Below are 22,061 nucleotides of genomic sequence, written 5' to 3'. Positions count from 1 at the left end.
AACGGCTTGTTTCCAGGTAAACTTTTCTCCCAATGAAAGAAAGATTGTTTCCTCTTCTATTCTACCCCTTTTGACCACAGCACAAGTTCGTCTTAGTACTTTGGCAACATTTCTCACCCGTGTCGCAATAAAAAATCTAAGCTGATTTTGAATTATTTTTACGTAATGGGGTGAGAAATGTTCGAAAATAGATTTACTTTGTGAAATGCATTTAGGAAAGCATTTCAGCATGGCGATCAAATGATAGAGAAAGCCTTTACACGCTGAAAAAGGTAATAAAGTGTCAACAAACATTGCAAAATGACTTTATAGTGGTGAGAAATGTAGCCGAGAAATGTTCGGACAAATGTTTTGATGACGTATTGTATCTGTTTTGAGTGGTCACGCAATACGCGCGATTTGGCAAAACAGCCACCGCTAGGAATTAAACGTTTCTGTTCTTAAAGTGATATTCGTCTCCAATAGTGGGAAAAGCGCCATCTCGTATTCTTTTAAAAGTTGTGTTCGTGTTGTCAATGGCAGCTGCCTAACACAAAACTAAGTGGGCGTCCGAGGTCGCAAAAAAGATGTTCGTCTTTACATCCAACATCTCGGCTCCTAACCTCTCTCGGAACAGGCAAGTAGACTGCATCTAACTACGGACCATCGCTGATAAGATATACCCTCTCCATTTGGCTACAGTTTTCGAAAGATTTTTATCTCTGTCAGTGCTTCTATGTACATACTTTGCAAAATAACTACGCGCACGCATATCGACGTCTGAAAACAAATATCCGTTCCTCATCTCTTATTCCAATATTCGCGACTGTAACTAACTTTCACTTTTTACGGCGAGGTGATGATAAGGATGGCCATAACACTCTTGACTTTAACAAAAGGAACCTCCAAATTGTCTTCAAAATGATATAATTTGCCAATTTAAAAGCAACGCTAAAATCAGACAATCCTGGCCAAAAATAATGGAACGATTTGCAAAATTAATCACGAACTATTCTCCCGCCCCCCCCGCCCCCAAGCAATGTTGTTACGATGCTGAGTTTATCTACAGTCCGAATGATTCCAGTTGCGCTCAACATTGTGTGGGGGGAGGGGGCTTTCCAAAAATTGCAAAGACAGCTTAATAAAAATGTTGAAGACCGGCTTAAGATATGGAGAATGAAGATGTTCACTGACAATGCTGTTTTGTGTTGCTGTCCCGGGAATTTTTGGCCAGGATTGTCTGAAAAAGTGGTTTTGCAAAAAACTCGTTATATCTTTAGAAAAGATAAATATTTCATGCGTTTTATTGCTTGTACATGAAGTTAATATTGTTTCAAGTCTCAAGGGTTACATATGGTCGCATTTTTTAGTCGTCATGGAAAAGAGGACTTAGACCGCGCGTTCTTGTTGTAAGGCTTACCGTGCGTATTTGCTAAGTGGAAACATTGGAATGTAAGTTACTGGCGGTCAACCACGTCATATGGCGCGTATTTTTGCTTTGGCCAGTAATCAAGTCAAGGAAGTTACTCTTTTTACCCGTTGGGTAAGCTTTGCGCAAATAGCTTTAGCGTGATCTCACCAAAATGCCAAACTGTGTCCTTATGGCCTTAGCAGGGGATCTCCACAAGCTCATCGGATGTACATTATGTAGACTGCATGGAAAGCAGACTTATCCTCATAAACCGATATTTTGAGGAAGAAATTACAGCTAGAACATTACTAGTGTGGCAAATTGTTGGTATAGAAATTTACGCGGGCGTTTTGAAGTACTTTGGATGATAGTCCTACTGCAGTGATAGATAACATCGCACAGCAGAATAGTAGAATAGAGGGGGAAATGGCTCTAGTTCCATTTTCGTGCTTTCCCTTCAGGACGATAGACCCAACTAGTAGCGTAAGAACCTCAATCAGCACCGTCACATTATTTCTTTAACGTGGTTGTAGCTTTTCATTCAAACGTAAGGGAAAATAACTGCACTTCATTCAAAGACCGCTCCGTTCAAAGCCAGTTAAGCTGTAAGTCACGCACTGCGTGACATTGAACTTGCTATGTTTCAATACGTAACAGTTCTCGTGGTCATTTCTCGCTCATTCAAGTCGTGTTGCAGCGAAGAAAACGGCTTGTTTCCAGGTAAACTTTTCTCCCAATGAAAGAAAGATTGTTTCCTCTTCTATTCTACCCCTTTTGACCACAGCACAAGTTCGTCTTAGTACTTTGGCAACATTTCTCACCCGTGTCGCAATAAAAAATCTAAGCTGATTTTGAATTATTTTTACGTAATGGGGTGAGAAATGTTCGAAAATAGATTTACTTTGTGAAATGCATTTAGGAAAGCATTTCAGCATGGCGATCAAATGATAGAGAAAGCCTTTACACGCTGAAAAAGGTAATAAAGTGTCAACAAACATTGCAAAATGACTTTATAGTGGTGAGAAATGTAGCCGAGAAATGTTCGGACAAATGTTTTGATGACGTATTGTATCTGTTTTGAGTGGTCACGCAATACGCGCGATTTGGCAAAACAGCCACCGCTAGGAATTAAACGTTTCTGTTCTTAAAGTGATATTCGTCTCCAATAGTGGGAAAAGCGCCATCTCGTATTCTTTTAAAAGTTGTGTTCGTGTTGTCAATGGCAGCTGCCTAACACAAAACTAAGTGGGCGTCCGAGGTCGCAAAAAAGATGTTCGTCTTTACATCCAACATCTCGGCTCCTAACCTCTCTCGGAACAGGCAAGTAGACTGCATCTAACTACGGACCATCGCTGATAAGATATACCCTCTCCATTTGGCTACAGTTTTCGAAAGATTTTTATCTCTGTCAGTGCTTCTATGTACATACTTTGCAAAATAACTACGCGCACGCATATCGACGTCTGAAAACAAATATCCGTTCCTCATCTCTTATTCCAATATTCGCGACTGTAACTAACTTTCACTTTTTACGGCGAGGTGATGATAAGGATGGCCATAACACTCTTGACTTTAACAAAAGGAACCTCCAAATTGTCTTCAAAATGATATAATTTGCCAATTTAAAAGCAACGCTAAAATCAGACAATCCTGGCCAAAAATAATGGAACGATTTGCAAAATTAATCACGAACTATTCTCCCGCCCCCCCCGCCCCCAAGCAATGTTGTTACGATGCTGAGTTTATCTACAGTCCGAATGATTCCAGTTGCGCTCAACATTGTGTGGGGGGAGGGGGCTTTCCAAAAATTGCAAAGACAGCTTAATAAAAATGTTGAAGACCGGCTTAAGATATGGAGAATGAAGATGTTCACTGACAATGCTGTTTTGTGTTGCTGTCCCGGGAATTTTTGGCCAGGATTGTCTGAAAAAGTGGTTTTGCAAAAAACTCGTTATATCTTTAGAAAAGATAAATATTTCATGCGTTTTATTGCTTGTACATGAAGTTAATATTGTTTCAAGTCTCAAGGGTTACATATGGTCGCATTTTTTAGTCGTCATGGAAAAGAGGACTTAGACCGCGCGTTCTTGTTGTAAGGCTTACCGTGCGTATTTGCTAAGTGGAAACATTGGAATGTAAGTTACTGGCGGTCAACCACGTCATATGGCGCGTATTTTTGCTTTGGCCAGTAATCAAGTCAAGGAAGTTACTCTTTTTACCCGTTGGGTAAGCTTTGCGCAAATAGCTTTAGCGTGATCTCACCAAAATGCCAAACTGTGTCCTTATGGCCTTAGCAGGGGATCTCCACAAGCTCATCGGATGTACATTATGTAGACTGCATGGAAAGCAGACTTATCCTCATAAACCGATATTTTGAGGAAGAAATTACAGCTAGAACATTACTAGTGTGGCAAATTGTTGGTATAGAAATTTACGCGGGCGTTTTGAAGTACTTTGGATGATAGTCCTACTGCAGTGATAGATAACATCGCACAGCAGAATAGTAGAATAGAGGGGGAAATGGCTCTAGTTCCATTTTCGTGCTTTCCCTTCAGGACGATAGACCCAACTAGTAGCGTAAGAACCTCAATCAGCACCGTCACATTATTTCTTTAACGTGGTTGTAGCTTTTCATTCAAACGTAAGGGAAAATAACTGCACTTCATTCAAAGACCGCTCCGTTCAAAGCCAGTTAAGCTGTAAGTCACGCACTGCGTGACATTGAACTTGCTATGTTTCAATACGTAACAGTTCTCGTGGTCATTTCTCGCTCATTCAAGTCGTGTTGCAGCGAAGAAAACGGCTTGTTTCCAGGTAAACTTTTCTCCCAATGAAAGAAAGATTGTTTCCTCTTCTATTCTACCCCTTTTGACCACAGCACAAGTTCGTCTTAGTACTTTGGCAACATTTCTCACCCGTGTCGCAATAAAAAATCTAAGCTGATTTTGAATTATTTTTACGTAATGGGGTGAGAAATGTTCGAAAATAGATTTACTTTGTGAAATGCATTTAGGAAAGCATTTCAGCATGGCGATCAAATGATAGAGAAAGCCTTTACACGCTGAAAAAGGTAATAAAGTGTCAACAAACATTGCAAAATGACTTTATAGTGGTGAGAAATGTAGCCGAGAAATGTTCGGACAAATGTTTTGATGACGTATTGTATCTGTTTTGAGTGGTCACGCAATACGCGCGATTTGGCAAAACAGCCACCGCTAGGAATTAAACGTTTCTGTTCTTAAAGTGATATTCGTCTCCAATAGTGGGAAAAGCGCCATCTCGTATTCTTTTAAAAGTTGTGTTCGTGTTGTCAATGGCAGCTGCCTAACACAAAACTAAGTGGGCGTCCGAGGTCGCAAAAAAGATGTTCGTCTTTACATCCAACATCTCGGCTCCTAACCTCTCTCGGAACAGGCAAGTAGACTGCATCTAACTACGGACCATCGCTGATAAGATATACCCTCTCCATTTGGCTACAGTTTTCGAAAGATTTTTATCTCTGTCAGTGCTTCTATGTACATACTTTGCAAAATAACTACGCGCACGCATATCGACGTCTGAAAACAAATATCCGTTCCTCATCTCTTATTCCAATATTCGCGACTGTAACTAACTTTCACTTTTTACGGCGAGGTGATGATAAGGATGGCCATAACACTCTTGACTTTAACAAAAGGAACCTCCAAATTGTCTTCAAAATGATATAATTTGCCAATTTAAAAGCAACGCTAAAATCAGACAATCCTGGCCAAAAATAATGGAACGATTTGCAAAATTAATCACGAACTATTCTCCCGCCCCCCCCGCCCCCAAGCAATGTTGTTACGATGCTGAGTTTATCTACAGTCCGAATGATTCCAGTTGCGCTCAACATTGTTTGGGGGGAGGGGGCTTTCCAAAAATTGCAAAGACAGCTTAATAAAAATGTTGAAGACCGGCTTAAGATATGGAGAATGAAGATGTTCACTGACAATGCTGTTTTGTGTTGCTGTCCCGGGAATTTTTGGCCAGGATTGTAGCCTGGTCGCAACAACTTGTAATCATATTTCTTAATTTCAACAATGGAATGGATTAATCTTAGAATAGTTACAAAGTTAATTTTCAATGTTGCATATGCAGTAGAAAAATTCCGTTTCCCAGTCTTAATTGCACGAGTGATTTTATTTAATTTTTTTTACGAGGGCTGACGGGAGAAAACGTTAGACGTGCTGCCGTGTCAGTACACTTGAGCAAGGGAATATTTTTGTTTAATAAAGTGTAATAACGATAGAGTTTGCTGTTGAGAACCAATTACTTTTAGAAGTAGTTTAAAGATAACTGGCACCCTTACGGACGAAGAAATTTCACGACTCTGCAATGAACGAAATTCAAACCGATGATCGTGCCAATGGATCTTTCTCATTTTGCTTCCGAGTCTCAAATTTACTTTCTCTAACCAAAAATTTAACCCTCCAAGACTTCTTAACAGAAGTTACCACGTCTATTAAAGAAAAATTCTTATTCAACCTTGTAACAAGACAAAAAAACAAACAAAAAACAAAACAACAACAACAACTCTCCGACGTGAACGTGGTAGACTTTTCTTATTTGTACAAAATTCAAATCCGACTTTATCTGACCTTCTTCCTTTAAGCTTGGCAACACCAGGGTCTTTTAGATTTGAGTGAAGGTCAGACGAGATTGAATACGAGAAGAACTTTTAAATTTCAGACCAGTTAGGTTCCCAAAACTCTTACTTATTCCTGTTGCCTGTTGCTTATTACCAAGAACAGTGATGACGGAATTTAAGGGACCACGGACTAGACATTTGCTTGTCGACAACTATTTGTTATCGACAAATTAAAAACGTAGTGCATGAGATGAGTTTTCGACACACTAAACTCTAAATTTTTAGTTGGTCGATGACTAGGCATCCTCGGCTACCCAGGGGTAGCTAGTTGGGTGGAAGGTATTTTCGTGGGCGAAAGTTTACTGTAAGAAATTGTAGTAAACTTTCGCCCACGAAAAATCCCTTCCACTCGACTAACTGCCCTTGGGTCTCCGAGGATGATAACTAGACAGTTTCCCTTCGTGATAAAGGGAAACTGCTTTAGTGAACTATCACTGAGGACATCAGTCGTGTTACTGAGATGTCTATAAAAGACAAGCCAAGTTTTTCAACTAACTCGTATTCAGCATGTGACAACGAAGCAGGGGGCTTCAAGAAGCAGAATGATGATGCCATGGAGGGGGTCACACCCAAGTCCTACCGTCCACCGTCGGACGCTCCATGCACTGAACTTACCGGGGGACTGGTACAAAGCTAGGTGATTTTTATATTGGGGAGGATCAGTAATGCTGAATGTGCAGTTCCAGAAAATATCCATACTCCCCCACGGAAGGTGTTCGTTTTGCACCCCCTCCCCCAGGAAATTCCAGTTCAGCTTCATACTTTGCTTCTAAAACTTTGGCTTTTAAGACCCCCATCCCCCTAGGAATTTCCAATGATCTTCCTTGGGATGGGTATGGGTTTTTTTCTGGAACTGCACAATCTCAGAAAATGTGCAGCAGGGTTTGGTTTAGTTCCAGCTAAGCTAAAAATATCGCGCACCAACAAGTCAACCAGACTGTATGGTCAAGGTAAATCCATGCCATATTTTTTGTTTATTTTTCGTTTATTTCCTAGTAAGTGCATTCTAACCATCCTGTCCTTCTAAATAGTACGGATTTAATCATTTAAAATCCTTATTTCGTTTGTTTTTTGTAATCTGTTTTCTTGATAGGCTATTGCTGCTAAAAACGTTTTCTTCAAGTCACTCTATCTGTGGTCTTTGTCTCGTGTCGTTTCTTCTAGCTTTTCTTTCATTTTCTATTTCAGTGATACCTAAGGAGAAATTTGAAAAACACAATCTCAAAATTTGTGTTTGACTATTGCTAAAGAATGAAATGGAACTATGTTGGGTCTTACTCTACCAAAACACTATGTATTGCTGTACATAAACAATATGCAGAAACAGCACATTTCCATTATAAAACCTCCTTTAGGAAAGAATTGCTTCACAACTACTTGAATGCTATTTCAAACAAACATTGCCAAGACTTTGTCGATTCCAAGAGCCTGATAAAAAAAAAAAGAGTGATAATCTCTTTTAAAAAACCTAAACCTTAAGTTTAAGGTGTTCTTGGGATATCCCAATCTCGTACCCAGAGTCCTCAGGCTTTTTGGTCAGCGGGTAGGCGCCAGTAGAGACTCTGGGGTACTGAAATTCTATTACCGCAGGTTTTCTGCGTGAAACAATGGAAGCCGTTACGAGCCGTTACGGGACAGCCAATCAAAAAATTTAAATAAAATTCCAATTCTCTAGAGTCTCTTCTGGCGACCACCCGCTGACCAAAAAGCCAGAGAACTATGGGTATAAGATTTGGGATATCCAGGTTGTTGTGTTTTTTTTAATAAATTAATTATTTTTTGAGGGGGGGGGGGGCAGTTGGGGGTGGAGGGGTGGGGAATCTAAAACCTCTTACTAAAGCCATACGATAAAGCCAATTTTTTACATACCTACAACAGTTTAAGAAGATTGTTGGCCAGACTGCAGCTCAGGCCTGTACCATCGGGCTCAACCTGAAGCTGCTTCACTTCTCCATCCTCAATCAGCATAGAGTAACGCTTGGAACGGACGTTCCCCAAGAATGGAGTGGCATCAAGCTCCATGCCGATTGCCTGACAATGGGAAAGACAGGAAAATTCACAATATTAAGCTTTTCTTTCCCATGGTCAAATCTTTAATAAGTTAATGCTGCTCTCAAGTCTGTATGCAGATGAAATCGTCATAAATGCCAATTCAAATGAAAGCTGTTCTGCAGTACTTTCCCGGTTATTGTGCTGTGCTAATACATGTATATGAGGAGGTTGTAACTTCTGAGTATGTGGTACTGTTTATTGTGTCACATAAGGTGGTTCTAACTTTTGAACCTTCCCTGGTGAAAATCTTTGGAGGATCTTTAAAGATCTTCAAAGATCCTCCAAGATCTGCAAAGATCTGCAAAGGTCTTCTAAAGATCCTTGAAGACAAGGATCTTTTAAAGATCCTCACAGATCTTAGAGGATTTCTTGAGGATCCTGTAAAGATCTCTTGAAGATCCTGATGAGGATTCTTTCAAAGATATTCTAAAAGATCCTGCAGGATCCTCAGAGATTTCATTAGGATCCTACAGGATCTTGAAAAAGATCCTTTAAAGGATCCTTTCAAAGATCTTTGTCAGGATCCTTAAGGATCTTCAAGGATATGATGAGGATCTTACAAGGTTCTTGTAAAGAACTGTTCAAGGATCTTCCAAAGATCTTTATCAGGATCCTTAAGGATCCTCAAGGGTCTTACAAGGTTCTTAAAAAGATCTTAGAAGGATCCTATAAAAGATCTTTGTCAGGATCCTTAAGGATCCTCAAGGATATGATGAGGATCTTACAAGGTTCTTGGTAAGAACTGTTCAAGGATCTTTCAAAGATCTTTATCAGGATCCTTAAGGATCCTCAAGGGTCTTACAAGGTTCTTAAAAAGATCTTAGAAGGATCCTATAAAAGATCTTTGTCAGGATCCTTAAGGATCCTCAAGGATATGATGAGGATCTTACAAGGTTCTTGTAAAGAACTGTTCAAGGATCTTCCAAAGATCTTTATCAGGATCCTTAAGGATCCTCAAGGGTCTTACAAGGTTCTTAAAAAGATCTTAGAAGGATCCTATAAAAGATCTTTGTCAGGATCCTCAAGGATATGATGAGGATCTTACAAGGTTCTTGTTAAGAACTGTTCAACGATCTTTCAAAGATCTTTTTCAGGATCCTCAAGGGTCTTAAGAGGATCTTTAGAGGATCCTATAAAAAATTTCTGTCAGGATCCTCAAGGATCTGATGAGGATCTTACAATGATCTTCAAAGGATCCTATCAGGGATCCTTGAAAGATCTTTGTCAGGATCCTTAGGAATCTTCGAAGGTTTGATGAGGATCTTACAAGGATCTTTAAGGGATCTTATTTCATCTCTTTCAAAGAACTTTCCCAAAATTCTTAACAGTCATCATGGATCTGATGTAAATCTTAGAAGGATTTAAAGAAGATCCTTTCAAGGAGACAGAGAGGATCTGAGAAAGATTTTTGAGGATCGTTTCAATTATTTTTGTCAGGATCCTTGAGGCTATAATTATTATAATGATCTTACAAGGATCTTTACACAAACTTGTAATGAGAATCTTATCAGGTTGTTAGAGAACTTTGCAAATCATGGTCTTGTGATTAACCAAAATATAGAATAATAAACAATTCACTAAAAAATAATTGGGGTTGCTTTGAAACCAAACAGGCTAATTGTACCAATTTTGCAGTCGTGGATGAAATCACCTTTCAATCATGCATAAACCATACACAGTCACATGGCAATGCAGTTATAAACCTCACCTCAAAGGCAACAGAACTAAATATTTTTTTTTCTTGCAAAGAAAGTGATCAGCCACATAAAATCTCAACAAAACAAGATTTCCTGGGTCTACAAATATTTTCACAAAATGTGAAGACAAGCAATGACTGAAAATCTCTTTCTTCGACTTTGACAACACAAGAAGCTAAAGGACAAAACTTTACAACATTAGATTGTGATCAGTCGATTAAATATTTTTGTGATTTTTGGAGCTGCAATGGGCCAATACTGTGGAATTTTCAGGTAACAACTGATGGTAGCCATATCAATGCATGAGTTATATTTTATTCCTATTTTACCTGATAGGGAAAAAAAGAGGGAATCTATTTTATTTGTGTTTTATTTTTATTTTAAGCCTATTTTAAAGCAAGATAGAACAAGGTGTTGTATTTTATTACTATTTTCTCATAACAAACTGAAAAATAGCCTGTAAAACAGCCTGTAATCCTATATTACTAGTGCTCAATAACATAGTAATACACTGTTTTATTTATATTTTTTCTACAAATAGGATAGGCAATGGCCAGTTAGATTGTCTGTATCACATGTTGTATGTATATATTTTGTATACACCAAGGGAAACTTCATCTTCCTAATCTGAGGTGAAGTTACTATTTGTATTTATCATTGTTGATGTATACACCGTCAATGTTCAGCCATATAAAAAAGACAAATGCATGATGTATACTTATTGCATGTACACTTTTTTGCTCAATCTAACACTTACATATACCAGGTACTTCTTTGCAATAAACTTATAAACTTTAAGCTTATGTATGCAATAATAACAAATGGTTTGGAAGAAAGAGCAAGGATGTACTTATTTTCTATACCACAAGATTGAGCTGTATTTTTGTTATTTTAATTGGGCAAATAAACACATAAAACCAAGATGAGCAACTGATATTTATTTAGTATTTGTAACTTGCCTGCTTTCCTGGAAAAGCTTTAAGACTTTACATGTAGTACACGTCACTGAAATGCATTTGTGAAAACAATACTACATTCAGACCTTCTTCAATGGATTTCGACTCCATTTGATGCCAAAAAGAACAGCAATGCTTTCAATCATAATTCCTACAACTTTCATGCACAGTGCTTGCTTTTAAAATGAGCAAGAAAACGTGGGGTCACAGCAACACCGGCAGCCATCTTGGATTTCATTCAGACTGGGTAGACTGGGCACGAACAATGCCATTTTGGTCAGCAGATATGGCACTGCAGGCTCGCGGAAAAGACCGTTTCATTTTCGATTTAGGCGGAATATTCAAGAAAACAGGAGACATTTCCTGTGGATTTTTACCTCTATTAAGCTTCAAAATGTTGGGTTCAAGCAAAAAAATGTGGATAACTACTTTTAGTAAGAGGTAAGCTTTGAAATCAATAATTTTGATTAAAAAGACTGCATGAAAATGTATGATTTTATAGATCTTCTATGGGAATTTCGAATGCATGTGCTTCTTAAATCTTATTTGAGCTTAACTGCAAATTCGAGATTGCTAAGGTAAACATCCCCTATTTATTTTTCTCATGCATGTAAAGCCTTTGCAAAATTTTTGACAGAGTAATTTGTAGCCAGGTTGTTATCATGTCTTGGTATAAGCTGAAGACTTAGTGATCTTGGTTTGATTGACGTCGCATGAAGACCTGGAGTTCATGATCAACTTCATGGAGTGTATAAGCTTATATTTTCTTTAGCACCATGAGTTAAAGGTTAGTTTTGCTCAGAAATCAACAAGATTGTTATAGATGAGAAGCTCAGTGAAGCATGTGTCTAAAAGCGTATATTTGGCACTGCCCAGATCCTGCCAGATCACTGTCACAGTGATCACTGAGTGACCACTGATCACTTAGAAGAACTGACTTAAAATGCACTTTTTTCTGTTGTACTGCAGATTTCAGTCCAATAATCTGGTCAAGGCTGATACTCAATCGTGCAGCTTCAGAGTCAAGTCAGCAAATCCTGCTCAATAAGCTAAGTCACTTATGACCGTTGGATCCTATTTTAACTGATTTGATTTTGTTGCAAATCATGACTTCTGCTACTCCTACTGAGAAAGAATAATTATTACCAAATAAACTTTTGTAACTTGCATAATGGAGTATTGGTCATTACTTGATATCATATCAATGTAGTTGAAAACAGCAAGGGTACAATCAATATTTTTTTGTATGAAATATCGAATCATTTTCTTTTTTATTTAGCACTTCCCCTGGACCTTTACATAATTCAAGACAAAGCCATTTTCTGAATGTTTCTTTCCTGAGAAGTTTATTGTGAAATTGTTTTTTGCTGTTACTTGTTTTTAGCTCTGGCTGTGGAATACGGTCTGTGAATGACAAATTTATATAATTTTGTGTGTAATGTATGTAATTAACCATCCAGATATAGTTACAGTGTAGGTGCAGGAATATATCAAGTATTGACCATGAAATCATTTGCAGTGGCAAATGTTACAACTAATTAAAACACACGAACTATGATAATTCTAGGCTTAGAACAAGGATTTAAACCATCATCTATTTTCAACCTACATGTATTTTATAGCTACAGTATTTTATTTCTGGATCTATAAACCAGCAGAGTGCTATTTTAACCCTACTTTAACTTGCATGACATACATTTAATGCCCTATTTTAAATCTGTTTTAAAGGTATTTTTGCACCATTTTCCATTTTTTCCCCATTAAATTATCCCTGTTTTATGTTTATTTTAAGCCTATTTCATTTTCTCATCAAATTATATTCACAAGCTTTTCAATTTCATGATATAAAATCCCATGAGAACCTCTTGAAAATTTGACCTTGAAAATCTCCTGAAAAGCTAAATGGGAATTCCATGTTGTGCCTACTAAAACCAAAGTATTTTTGCAAGCTTTATGACTGTTAGAAAAGCAGATCTTAGCAAGGGCTATTGGAATCCAAAAAGAAAATTGGGGGTAACCACGCATTTTTTTTAGAGATAATTCAGCAACAATTACTCTTTCTTATTCTAAGGCAGCAGTAAAATACAAAGCAATGTATGGTGTTGTACTCTAAATTGAAGCTTTATTATCTCTGAAAAATGCATGGTTACCCCAAATTTTCTTTTTGGATGCAAAGAGCACTTGCTAATTTCTGCTTTCTCCGCACAGTTTTAAACTACGCAAAAATACCCCTGTATTAGTAGGCACCACCCAAAGCAATCTCGAGATGCGCAGAACGTATGTGCAGTAACAAAAGTAGGCACCGTCCTAAAGGGACTTTTCATGAGTTTTTCATAGTCTGATACATGATGCAGGAAATTTCATGGGCCATGCTGTTTTTCACATTATTTTCATGGATTTTTTATGCTCTTTCCATGGCAACATCATGGTTAAAAAATGGTTAGAAAATGATTTTACTCATGACCTTGAAAATCCGTTCAAAAAGTGTTGGAAAAGCTATGGATTTACTATGAAAAAATACTGAAATTTTCATGGGTGTTGGTTTTATAGTGTGCAATGAGAATGCCAATTTTCTGTGCTTTAAAATGGAACTTCACAGAGTGTTACTTTAAAGGAGAATGTGCATGTAAACTTGACATATTTTCAATTTTGTCAAAATTCATATTTATTAGAGTGAATGTCATTTCTTTTAATTTTCAATGTAACAGTTCAAAACCAGATAAGTCTTGATTATGCCTTTGCCTGAGAGTGAGACTTGTAGCTAAAAGACGAGTTTACAAATTTATTGAAGGGTATTATTTTGAGAGCTGACATTGTACTAGGCACTGTAGGCAACATTTTATTTTACCTTTCAACCATGTAATAGTGTTGTTGTGGATGTTACCACCCTGTTGCAAGTTGTGATAACATTGCACATTGAAGTAGACATTAGTTCAACTTTGTACAGCACATTTCTGCAACTTGCAACACCGGTTGCAATACAATAACATGTAGGTATAACAATGTCTTTCAACTTTCAAGTCATAACAACGTTGCGCTACAGCTTGAAAGAAAAAAGAATTAATGCTGTCTGTATTTCTCATCCTTTATTTGTAGTATTTTTTTTCATGTCTTTCTGTATGTAAGTGGCCTCATTTTCATGAAAACAAAGGGCTCACACAAAAGGAAGAAATAAGAAGAAAAAAACAAGTTAGCTTTATGAGACATTTTTACCCTTTTTTTGGATTTTTACATTTTGCATTAACTGTTGTGTTTCGTGGTAAGGGATTGATGATTTTAAACCATGAGATTTCTACAAGTGTAAAACATCAAAGATCTATTTGTAAAAAGATGAGAATAATCTGAGAAATAAAATACATTTGGCATAAAATTTACTGCTTGTTAAATAGGATACTTATTTTGTGCATGAAAATTAAGAGTATTGTGAGAGATGCACAAAAGGATCTTTCTACCATTTTTCCGGAAAATCCCTGAGTAGTTACGATCCTTGAGAATTTGTGCAGAAACCTTGAGAACATCCTTCACGTCCCTTCCTTGCAAAAAGCCTTAAACATCCTTCAGGATCTTTCCAATTTTTTTACTATCCTTGCAAGAACCTGAAGGATCTTAGCAGAACCCTATCACGATCCATCAGGTCCCAGCAAGGCTCCTACAAGGACCATGAAGAATCCTGCAAAGCCCCTGTCAAGATCCTTAAGGTCCCTGCAAAGAGACTTTAAGATCCTTCAGGATCTTTTTAGGTTTTTTCATGATCCTAAGAGAACCTGAACCTAAAGGATCTTAGCAGGACCCTGTAAGGATCCATCAGGTCCCTTTAAGGATCCTACAGCACAAGGACCATGAAGAATCCTGCTAATGCCCTGTTAAGATCCTAAGATCCTTCAGTTCCCAGAAAGATCCTTCAGGTCCCTGCAAAGATCCATTAAGATTCCTGAGGATCTTTAAAGATCCACATAAGGATCTTTTGTGGATCTTTTTGAGGATCTTTAAGGATCTTGATTCATATCCTCAAAGATCTTGCAGGATCTTCTAAGAACCTTGAAGTCCCTGCAAAGATCCGTTAAGATCCTTCAGGATCTTTGTAGATTTTTATAAAGATCCTTACAAGAACCTTAAGGATCTTGGCAGGGCCCTCTGAGGATCCTTAAGGTTCCTGCTACAGGATCCTGCAAGATCTTTGAGGATATGAATCAAGATCCTTAAAGATCCTCAAAAAGATCCTCATGTGGATCTTTAAAGATCCTTTAAGATCCTCAAGGATCTTAAAAAGATTTTCACCAGGGTTAGTAAAAAAAAATTAATTGTGACCATTCATTCTAAATATAAAAGTTATAAATTATATTGAGTGCCAGAGGGGAACTCAGGCTCATAATTCGAACAAAACATCAATTACTTTACCTTCGTAAATTCTCCCTGTGTGTCAGCCAACATACGGATCTGGATAAAAAAATCAGAAATCAAATTCACTTGGGTCTTAACTCCTCTGACAAATGTTTACGGCTGTATGAGAAGCCTGCACTTACTGCACCCCATCCCCCACCCCTGAGAATCCTCCTGCTAACTAAATTAGCAGAAGAAATTTTGTTTTCTTCAGATACTGTACCCACCACTGCTACCAAGCTTCTCGCTTTATGCTAATTTTCTTTCATATCTCACTCTCCTCACTCGTCACCTTCTCCTGTTTACATACAATCCATGCCAAGTCTTACTCCTTATCATTGAAGCCCTTTCCTCTCCTCCCCTCCCCCCCCCCCCCCTTCCCCCTGTCATCCTTATTAGGGACCTCAAGCATACATGACAGCCACAGCAGATACAAACTTCACAAAAATGTAATAACAACTTACATTAATAAGCAAAACAATGACAATGTGCGTGAAGTGCGGTAAAAATATTAATTTCGGTGATTTTTTAGTCCCCGTTCTTTGTGAAACCTTTTCATAATTATATCACTTGACAGGAACCATGCATGAGAGCTTGTGTCTTGTTTAAAAGCTTTGGAAGCCTACTAAAAAGTACAGTCCGGAGAAAAGGGAGATGTACTGATGGATATATTGATGTTTTTACTAGATAAACAAGGACTACTTACACTGAATACCATAAACTGCTGCTTATAAACCCTGGGCTTATACAACTTTGTATGGGGTTTTAGATGGGCTGGATAAAGTGGAGGGGCTTATATCCGAGGGTGCTTATAGCCAGAATGAAAAAAGAAATGGTTTCGAAATGAGCTATAGCAGTGTTGATTTTTAATTGTTTTATTTAAACGAAAATTAAAACTAACAAGATGAACAAAACTAGATGGGGGCTTATATTGGGGGGGGGGGGGGGAGGGGGTGGTATAATCAGATGTATTTTTTGGTTTACAGGTAGATGGGCCTATAACTAGGGGGCTTTTAAGCCGGGGAGAAGGGGGGGGGGGATTATAAGCAGCAGTTTATGGTATTTCACAATACACAAACCTTTCCCTCGCACTTGTTTGCCTCTCCCCAAGCAGCCATCACAAATGGATCATTAACTGAGATACAAGCAACAACATCTACTTTTTCCTACAAAGACATGAAATCATTGTTAAAACATGGGGTGATTTGCAAAACCCAAATGCTGGGGTAACTACTGTAAAAGCTCTATTACTGATTCATATAGCCCTGGGAGCTTAATCATTTTCTGGCCTCAAAACATGGAAGGTGGGAGGGGGGGGGGGGGTAGTGGGGAGGGAGGCTTGTGGCAAACCTAAATACAACTGTAAGTCTTGAACAAACTGTATATAGAAGATGTTTTTCCAAACTTTAAGTGCACAGTTCCCAGAAACATGGCTTATTAGAGAAGGGGCAACTAAAATAGAGCTTTTTATAAGGTATTTGTATATTATGTACCATCATAAAATATTTTATGCAACTTGCCCCCAATTTTAATCCCTACTGCAACCTCCAATTACAGTTACATAGTCTAGTGAAATTTCCTGATCTAGAATATTGATTGCAAAAATTAAAGTTTGTTTAACATAATTTTACGTCTCATTATAAGCTGATCTTTGACAGGGTTCCACTCATCAGAATACATTTCACTGAGCACCAGAGACAATTCCATTTATAAGCCAAGCAATGAAGCCACAGAAATTATCTCCTTTGCAGAAAATGTTTGGAACAACCTTTAACCTTAATGCCAACAAGGAAACACTTGTTAATAATTGGTGTTACATCAAGTTAATCAAGTAGTGATCAAATTTGCCTTAATCTACGAATAGTTCTTGTCTTAAATTAGTATGACATTTAATATTTAAGTAGTATTTGCTTCAGTGTTCGCTTTTGCAAAAAATATGTACCCTGCCTTTCCACTGACTTTGGGTTAGGATTTCAAAGAAGTTCCTTCACAGTTGACTTGATGTAAAATTCCCTGATGTTGAAAAAGAATATGTTTTCCCTGACTTTTCCCTGACTGTTGTAACCCTGTTGTTGTCGATTGTTTCGTCTACAGCATAAATTTACATTATTGCATTCGACGAAGGAAGAAGGCTTCCTAATCTTCTGGGCTGCCTGTGATCGCGTAGGTGCCCTGTGCACGTCACAAAGCATTCTGCCTCGTGCTTCGCTGGAGTTTGTGTACAGCAGCCAGCAGACTGTGTTCGTCTCACAACTCAAGTTTAGAGGTTTTGTTTCTTTTACTCTTCGACGAACAAGGACATATACAGGATCATTTGCGATGAACAATACGGTAGCACAGTTTTTCTCTCTCCGAATTCATGAGGTTTTCAATATCCTATTTAGATCGGAACATTCAAAATTTTTATCGCTTCATAGCGGTTAGCCTCCTTTGCAGACGTTGTTTGTGTCAGTCCCACATAGCAGTGGGATTTTCGCGTAGAGTAAGCTTACATCCGAAATGTTTATTGCTTCATAGCAGCAAAATTTTCGCATAGAGTATCAAAAATATCTTTCTTGTTGCAAGTAAAGAGTAGTAGCAAGTAAAAGCAAATAGTGTACTGTCTCGGTAACAGTTTCATCTCTCTGAATTCTTGAGGTTTCGACAATAGATTTTTATACCTGTGTCTGAGATTAAGACTGTCAATATGCTAATTAGATCCCAACCTGAAAAATGTTTATAATTATTGCTTCCTAGAGGTGGAAATTTCGCGTAAAGTATAAAAAATACCTTTGTAGTAGCTGATAAACAGTAAGATTTAGTAGCAAATGGAAATATATAGTCGATCGCCTGCGGTAGTATTTTTAATTCTGTGTTAGATTTTTATGCTTGTACACGCGCATTTGGTTATCTGAGATCAAGACTTTCAATATGCTAATTAGATCTCCACATTCAAAATGTTTATCGCTTCATAGCAGCAGGATTTTCGCGTAGCGTATTAAGAAATACCTTGAAATCTTGTTGTTAGTAAATAGTAGTAGCAAGTAGAAATAAAAGTATACCGTGTTGTGTTAAAGTATGTTCTTCAATGATTAAAGACGCTACGAAAATATTTTGCAAATGTCATGCAACCTTATAATTTTATAATTTTTGTCTGTCAGATCTGTCACGTACTCGGGTTTGCCCCTAATCTCGTAGCTTCAGGGTGGAAGAGTGATTTAATCCCTCATGCTCCAGATGTTTCTTCACCCTCAAAGTTAAGAGTTTTATTTGCCCATTAACTTTGCTTTATTCAGGCTGGGTAACCAGCAGTAAAACTGTGGTTATTAATTTGGAAAGGAAACTTCAAATATTCTGTGAAGATGATGATTATTGCAATAAAGAAAAGTTGCATAAAGAGTAAAACAAGCGAAATAAGTCAAATTAAAACGAACAGAAAAGCGCCCACCATACTAAGTTTTGTCCTGTGTAAGGAATCAAACGCACTCCAATAATCCGTGATTACTACTAGTTTTATGAAAAGAGCAAGAGTTGGTAATTATTAAAAGATCAGAGGGCCAGGCATGGTTCAAGGCTGCAGGTGGGTTGCTCTTTCAATGTTAACGTTGCTTCCTTGGACAAGAACATAAGTTCACAATGTCTCCCTCTACTTGTTCAGGTCGATAAATAAATTTATTGGTACCAAACAGCAGTATTAGGGAAACCTGGTCATAAAATACTAGGTACAAGCTAGCAGTTGTGGGAGGTTTAACTGCCAATTTATTATACAACTTTCTCATTACGTACCTTGAATTTGTCAAAATCTTCAACATATCCAGGAAGGTGAGTCTGATTAAAAACAACACAAAAGGCAAAAAATCAGTCTGACTAAGATTATTTATATAAAATTACATCATTATGCAACCATCAAAGATCAGCTATTATTTTGAGGTCAAAGTTCTGCACACATAACTTGACAACTTGTCGTATACTTCTTGCTCTTTAATAGCTGCCTGAAAAACACCTATCAGAAAATGATGGTATTTAAAAGATGTTTGAAATGCCATGAACAATATCATAAATTTTCTACAGTCTTTGCCCAATGGTGATATCATTTTATTTTTATCATGGCAGAAAGCACTGTAAAAGTGCATCTTGCGAGTCATATCATTCTGTTAATTAGAGTAATGAGTCAACAAAAAATTAAAAATTAATGTCCCGGGTTTGTGTGTTTCTGTGATCTCCTGGTAGCTATGCTGGCAGATACTACATCTCAGTAATGAAGGACAGATCATAGGAGAAGCCAGACAGGGAAAGGTTCTGGACTCCCCATTAGGGGTTGTGTAGAGTTAACAAGCCTGCCTGTAAAAGGGATTACTAAAGGCCAGTTATTTCCTTCGTTTTACAATGGCCTTGTTAATACAACTCCTTCATTATTACAACCACTTTTTCGCTGCCAGAAGATGGTTGTATTAACAGGATTCTCCTGTTCAATTATTTAGCCCTTGTATGTAATAATTAATTTTAGTGTACTGTTTATTAGTCTAACGTATTATATGATTTTATAGTCAATAAAGTATTCCACGTTTGGCAAGGAGAACATTAACTTCAAGTAAGTCAGTTAGTTACACCATTTATATGCAAACCTTTGAGCATCCTGGTGTAAAAGCTCCAGGCACAGCAAAAAGTACTCCTTTCTTGCCAGCAAATAATTGTGCAACATCAACCTTGTCTTTTGGAGTTTGCTCCATGACTTGAACGGATGGAAGCTTATCACCAACCTGTAAAAATAAAACATAATTTATTCATACAAAAAAAAAATAATGTGAACATTTTTACAAAATTGGATCAATGGGAATCGATCATCTTGGGTATTTTTCAAAGACACAATTTGTTGGCATACATGACATAACTGATAGGTGGCAGGATATCCACCCCTTCCACACCCCCCTCAAACCCTCTTCACTCCTTCAGTATACAGAATTTTAAGGTTTTAGGGTTTTAATCAGTGCTGACTAAAGGCGCGTTTTTTATCCACAATTCTGGAATAAGAATGGTTAGTACAGAATGCTAGGAATAACTCGGATTGCCTGCATAAAAAAACGCCTGGAACGAAGATGTAAGGCATTTCCACCTGTTCTCGCAGTTTACCGCCAATGGAGAGTTTAGCCATTTTTCTTCATGTCATCGGCAATCACTTGCCAAATTGCCCTTTTCTTGTATGAAACATCACCTTGTACTTTTGGTGCAAGGAAATTAGAAGCAATGTTTCATTATGTCCTAAAGTGTAACCTGATTTTTTCTCTGTTAGAGACGTATTTGAATCCGCAGCGCTCATCTCGCCGTCCGCCATCTTAAATTTTCATTCACAACTTTCTGTTTATTCTGCCCCTGGGAGCAGAATGGATGGAATGGCATTCTGCCCATTCCGGAATAGGAATGCGGAATATAAAAACGCGCTTATTTTACATTCTGGCCATTCTCATTCCAGAATTGTGAATAAAAAAACGCGCCCTTAGAGAAAAACAAAATCAGCTGTTTTGATTCAAGAAAACCTAGATTTGATATTTGATATATGGCAAACAAAGCACTGTAAATCCCCTATTAAGCCCCCCCCCCCCCCTCTAACAAGCCCCTCTCTTTAAGAGGAAGAAAGTTGTTAGCATAACCCCACCCAACTCTGCTTTAAAGCCCTGATCCTCCCCTTCTCCCTTTTCTTTCACAACTGTAAATTACTATAGACGACAGATGGCATTACAATAATTACCATAAGGGCAAATTTGTATTTGCTTGAAAGATGAAAACGGGCCTTTGCTTTGAAGACTAGAAATCTCATTCCACACTACTTTTATTTTAGCATAAGTATAGTCTATTAACTCCTTTTTTTTCTTGGTAATGTGTTTTGCTAGATCATATAAGCCCCCATCTTCTGCATTTAAAGCCCTCCCCCCGGCTCCCCCCCCCCCCCCCAAAAAAAAAAGCCCACTGGGGAACTAAATAGATAGGATTTAGGGTAGTTTTGTCACTGAGAGTAATATTTAATATGTAGTCCAATACAGAGTCAAGTGGAGACTGTGACAATATATCCATTCAATAAATGACCACAAGATGTCATGTATCCACACATTAGGGCCAAATGAACCTCAATCTCAACACACAATTTAAAAATTGACATCATTGTCCTTGGCAGTCTCTCATTTCGGGTAGTGTCATGACTGATGAACTGCATGTATCAAGTAGTGATATAAGACGCTGGTTATTGGAGTTTGCGAGGTTATAAACATGATATTTCCGAAACAAATCCGATGTTTTAGGAATCGATAACATGTATAAGTCCAACATTTCTCTGCAGACGGTATGTCGTGGTAGTTATAGCGCTCTACATGTAGCTTTAATATTCAGCTCCAATGCGGAAAAAGAAAGTGCTTAGTCATCCCATATGAGCTTTCATTTGTGGTATCAAAGCTCAATTTCAACGAACTGTCTTATTCTGCAAATATACTTCTAGTACCCTGGGAAATCACGGTCTAAACCAATACTACTTTGCAAAGAATAAACTGCAACAACAAAATAATAATAAAAACACCCAAAAGTTAGAAAAAATTTCCTGTGAAAAGGCCACATTGCCGTGATCAATATTTCAAGTGAGCTGCGGAGTAACTTGTTTCCTTGTGCAACGTCTGTCTCGCTATAAATTAAACTCACGTGCTATAAACTTCTGAATTTGTCCCTGGAAACTGGGCGGAAATATTAAAGCGAGAAGAAGAGAGGAAAATTCAAAAGATCCTACCTTGATCGACATAGCTACTGACGCAGTAGAGCGAAATCCACGAGTAAACACGGAAGCAATCCCTCTCAATCGAGTTACTGAATGTTGCATGACTAAGGTAATCCTCCCAAGCAGGAACACTCTTCGTTCGTTCGGAATCCGTCACAAAATCTTCGGAACGTGTTCGGAA

At 37.8% G+C, this 22,061-nt stretch overlaps 1 protein-coding gene and 1 long non-coding RNA gene across 2 annotated transcripts; both read right to left on the bottom strand.

The window, feature by feature from the left end:
- Nucleotides 1–7,004: 7,004 nt before the first annotated feature.
- LOC146453396 (peroxiredoxin-5, mitochondrial-like) lies at nt 7,005–22,052 on the bottom strand. The gene is made up of 7 exons (XM_085096683.1): nt 21,893–22,052; nt 19,749–19,883; nt 18,910–18,951; nt 16,224–16,310; nt 15,163–15,201; nt 7,929–8,090; nt 7,005–7,253 (listed from the first exon to the last, which is right to left on the bottom strand). The coding sequence occupies exons 1-6, from the start codon at nt 21,980–21,982 to the stop codon at nt 7,929–7,931; spliced, it is 555 nt and encodes a 184-aa protein (XP_084952809.1). The 5' UTR covers nt 21,983–22,052; the 3' UTR covers nt 7,005–7,253.
- LOC146453397 (uncharacterized) lies at nt 10,502–10,731 on the bottom strand. Its single transcript, XR_014859507.1, has 2 exons — nt 10,628–10,731; nt 10,502–10,560 (listed from the first exon to the last, which is right to left on the bottom strand). It is a non-coding gene; the product is annotated as an uncharacterized LOC146453397 (long non-coding RNA).
- Nucleotides 22,053–22,061: the final 9 nt, after the last annotated feature.

The sequence above is a fragment of the Pavona decussata genome, unplaced genomic scaffold, assembly GCF_977016875.1.
Source record: "Pavona decussata unplaced genomic scaffold, jaPavDecu1.1 SCAFFOLD_331, whole genome shotgun sequence".
NCBI lineage: Eukaryota > Metazoa > Cnidaria > Anthozoa > Scleractinia > Agariciidae > Pavona > Pavona decussata.
Note: the sequence above shows the minus strand (reverse complement) of the source record. Positions and strands in the feature narration are given on the sequence as shown.

Bases quoted from the DNA above. Each gene is read 5' to 3' on its own strand.
- LOC146453396 (XM_085096683.1), bottom strand. From the start codon at position 21,982: ATGCAACATTCAGTAACTCGATTGAGAGGGATTGCTTCCGTGTTTACT. The intron at 15,202-16,223 runs GTTTGTGTATTG...TTTTTTATCCAG, and splicing joins CAAACAAGTGCGAGGGAAAG to ATCCGTATGTTGGCTGACAC. The intron at 8,091-15,162 runs GTAAAGTAATTG...TCCCATTGTCAG, and splicing joins CACAGGGAGAATTTACGAAG to GCAATCGGCATGGAGCTTGA.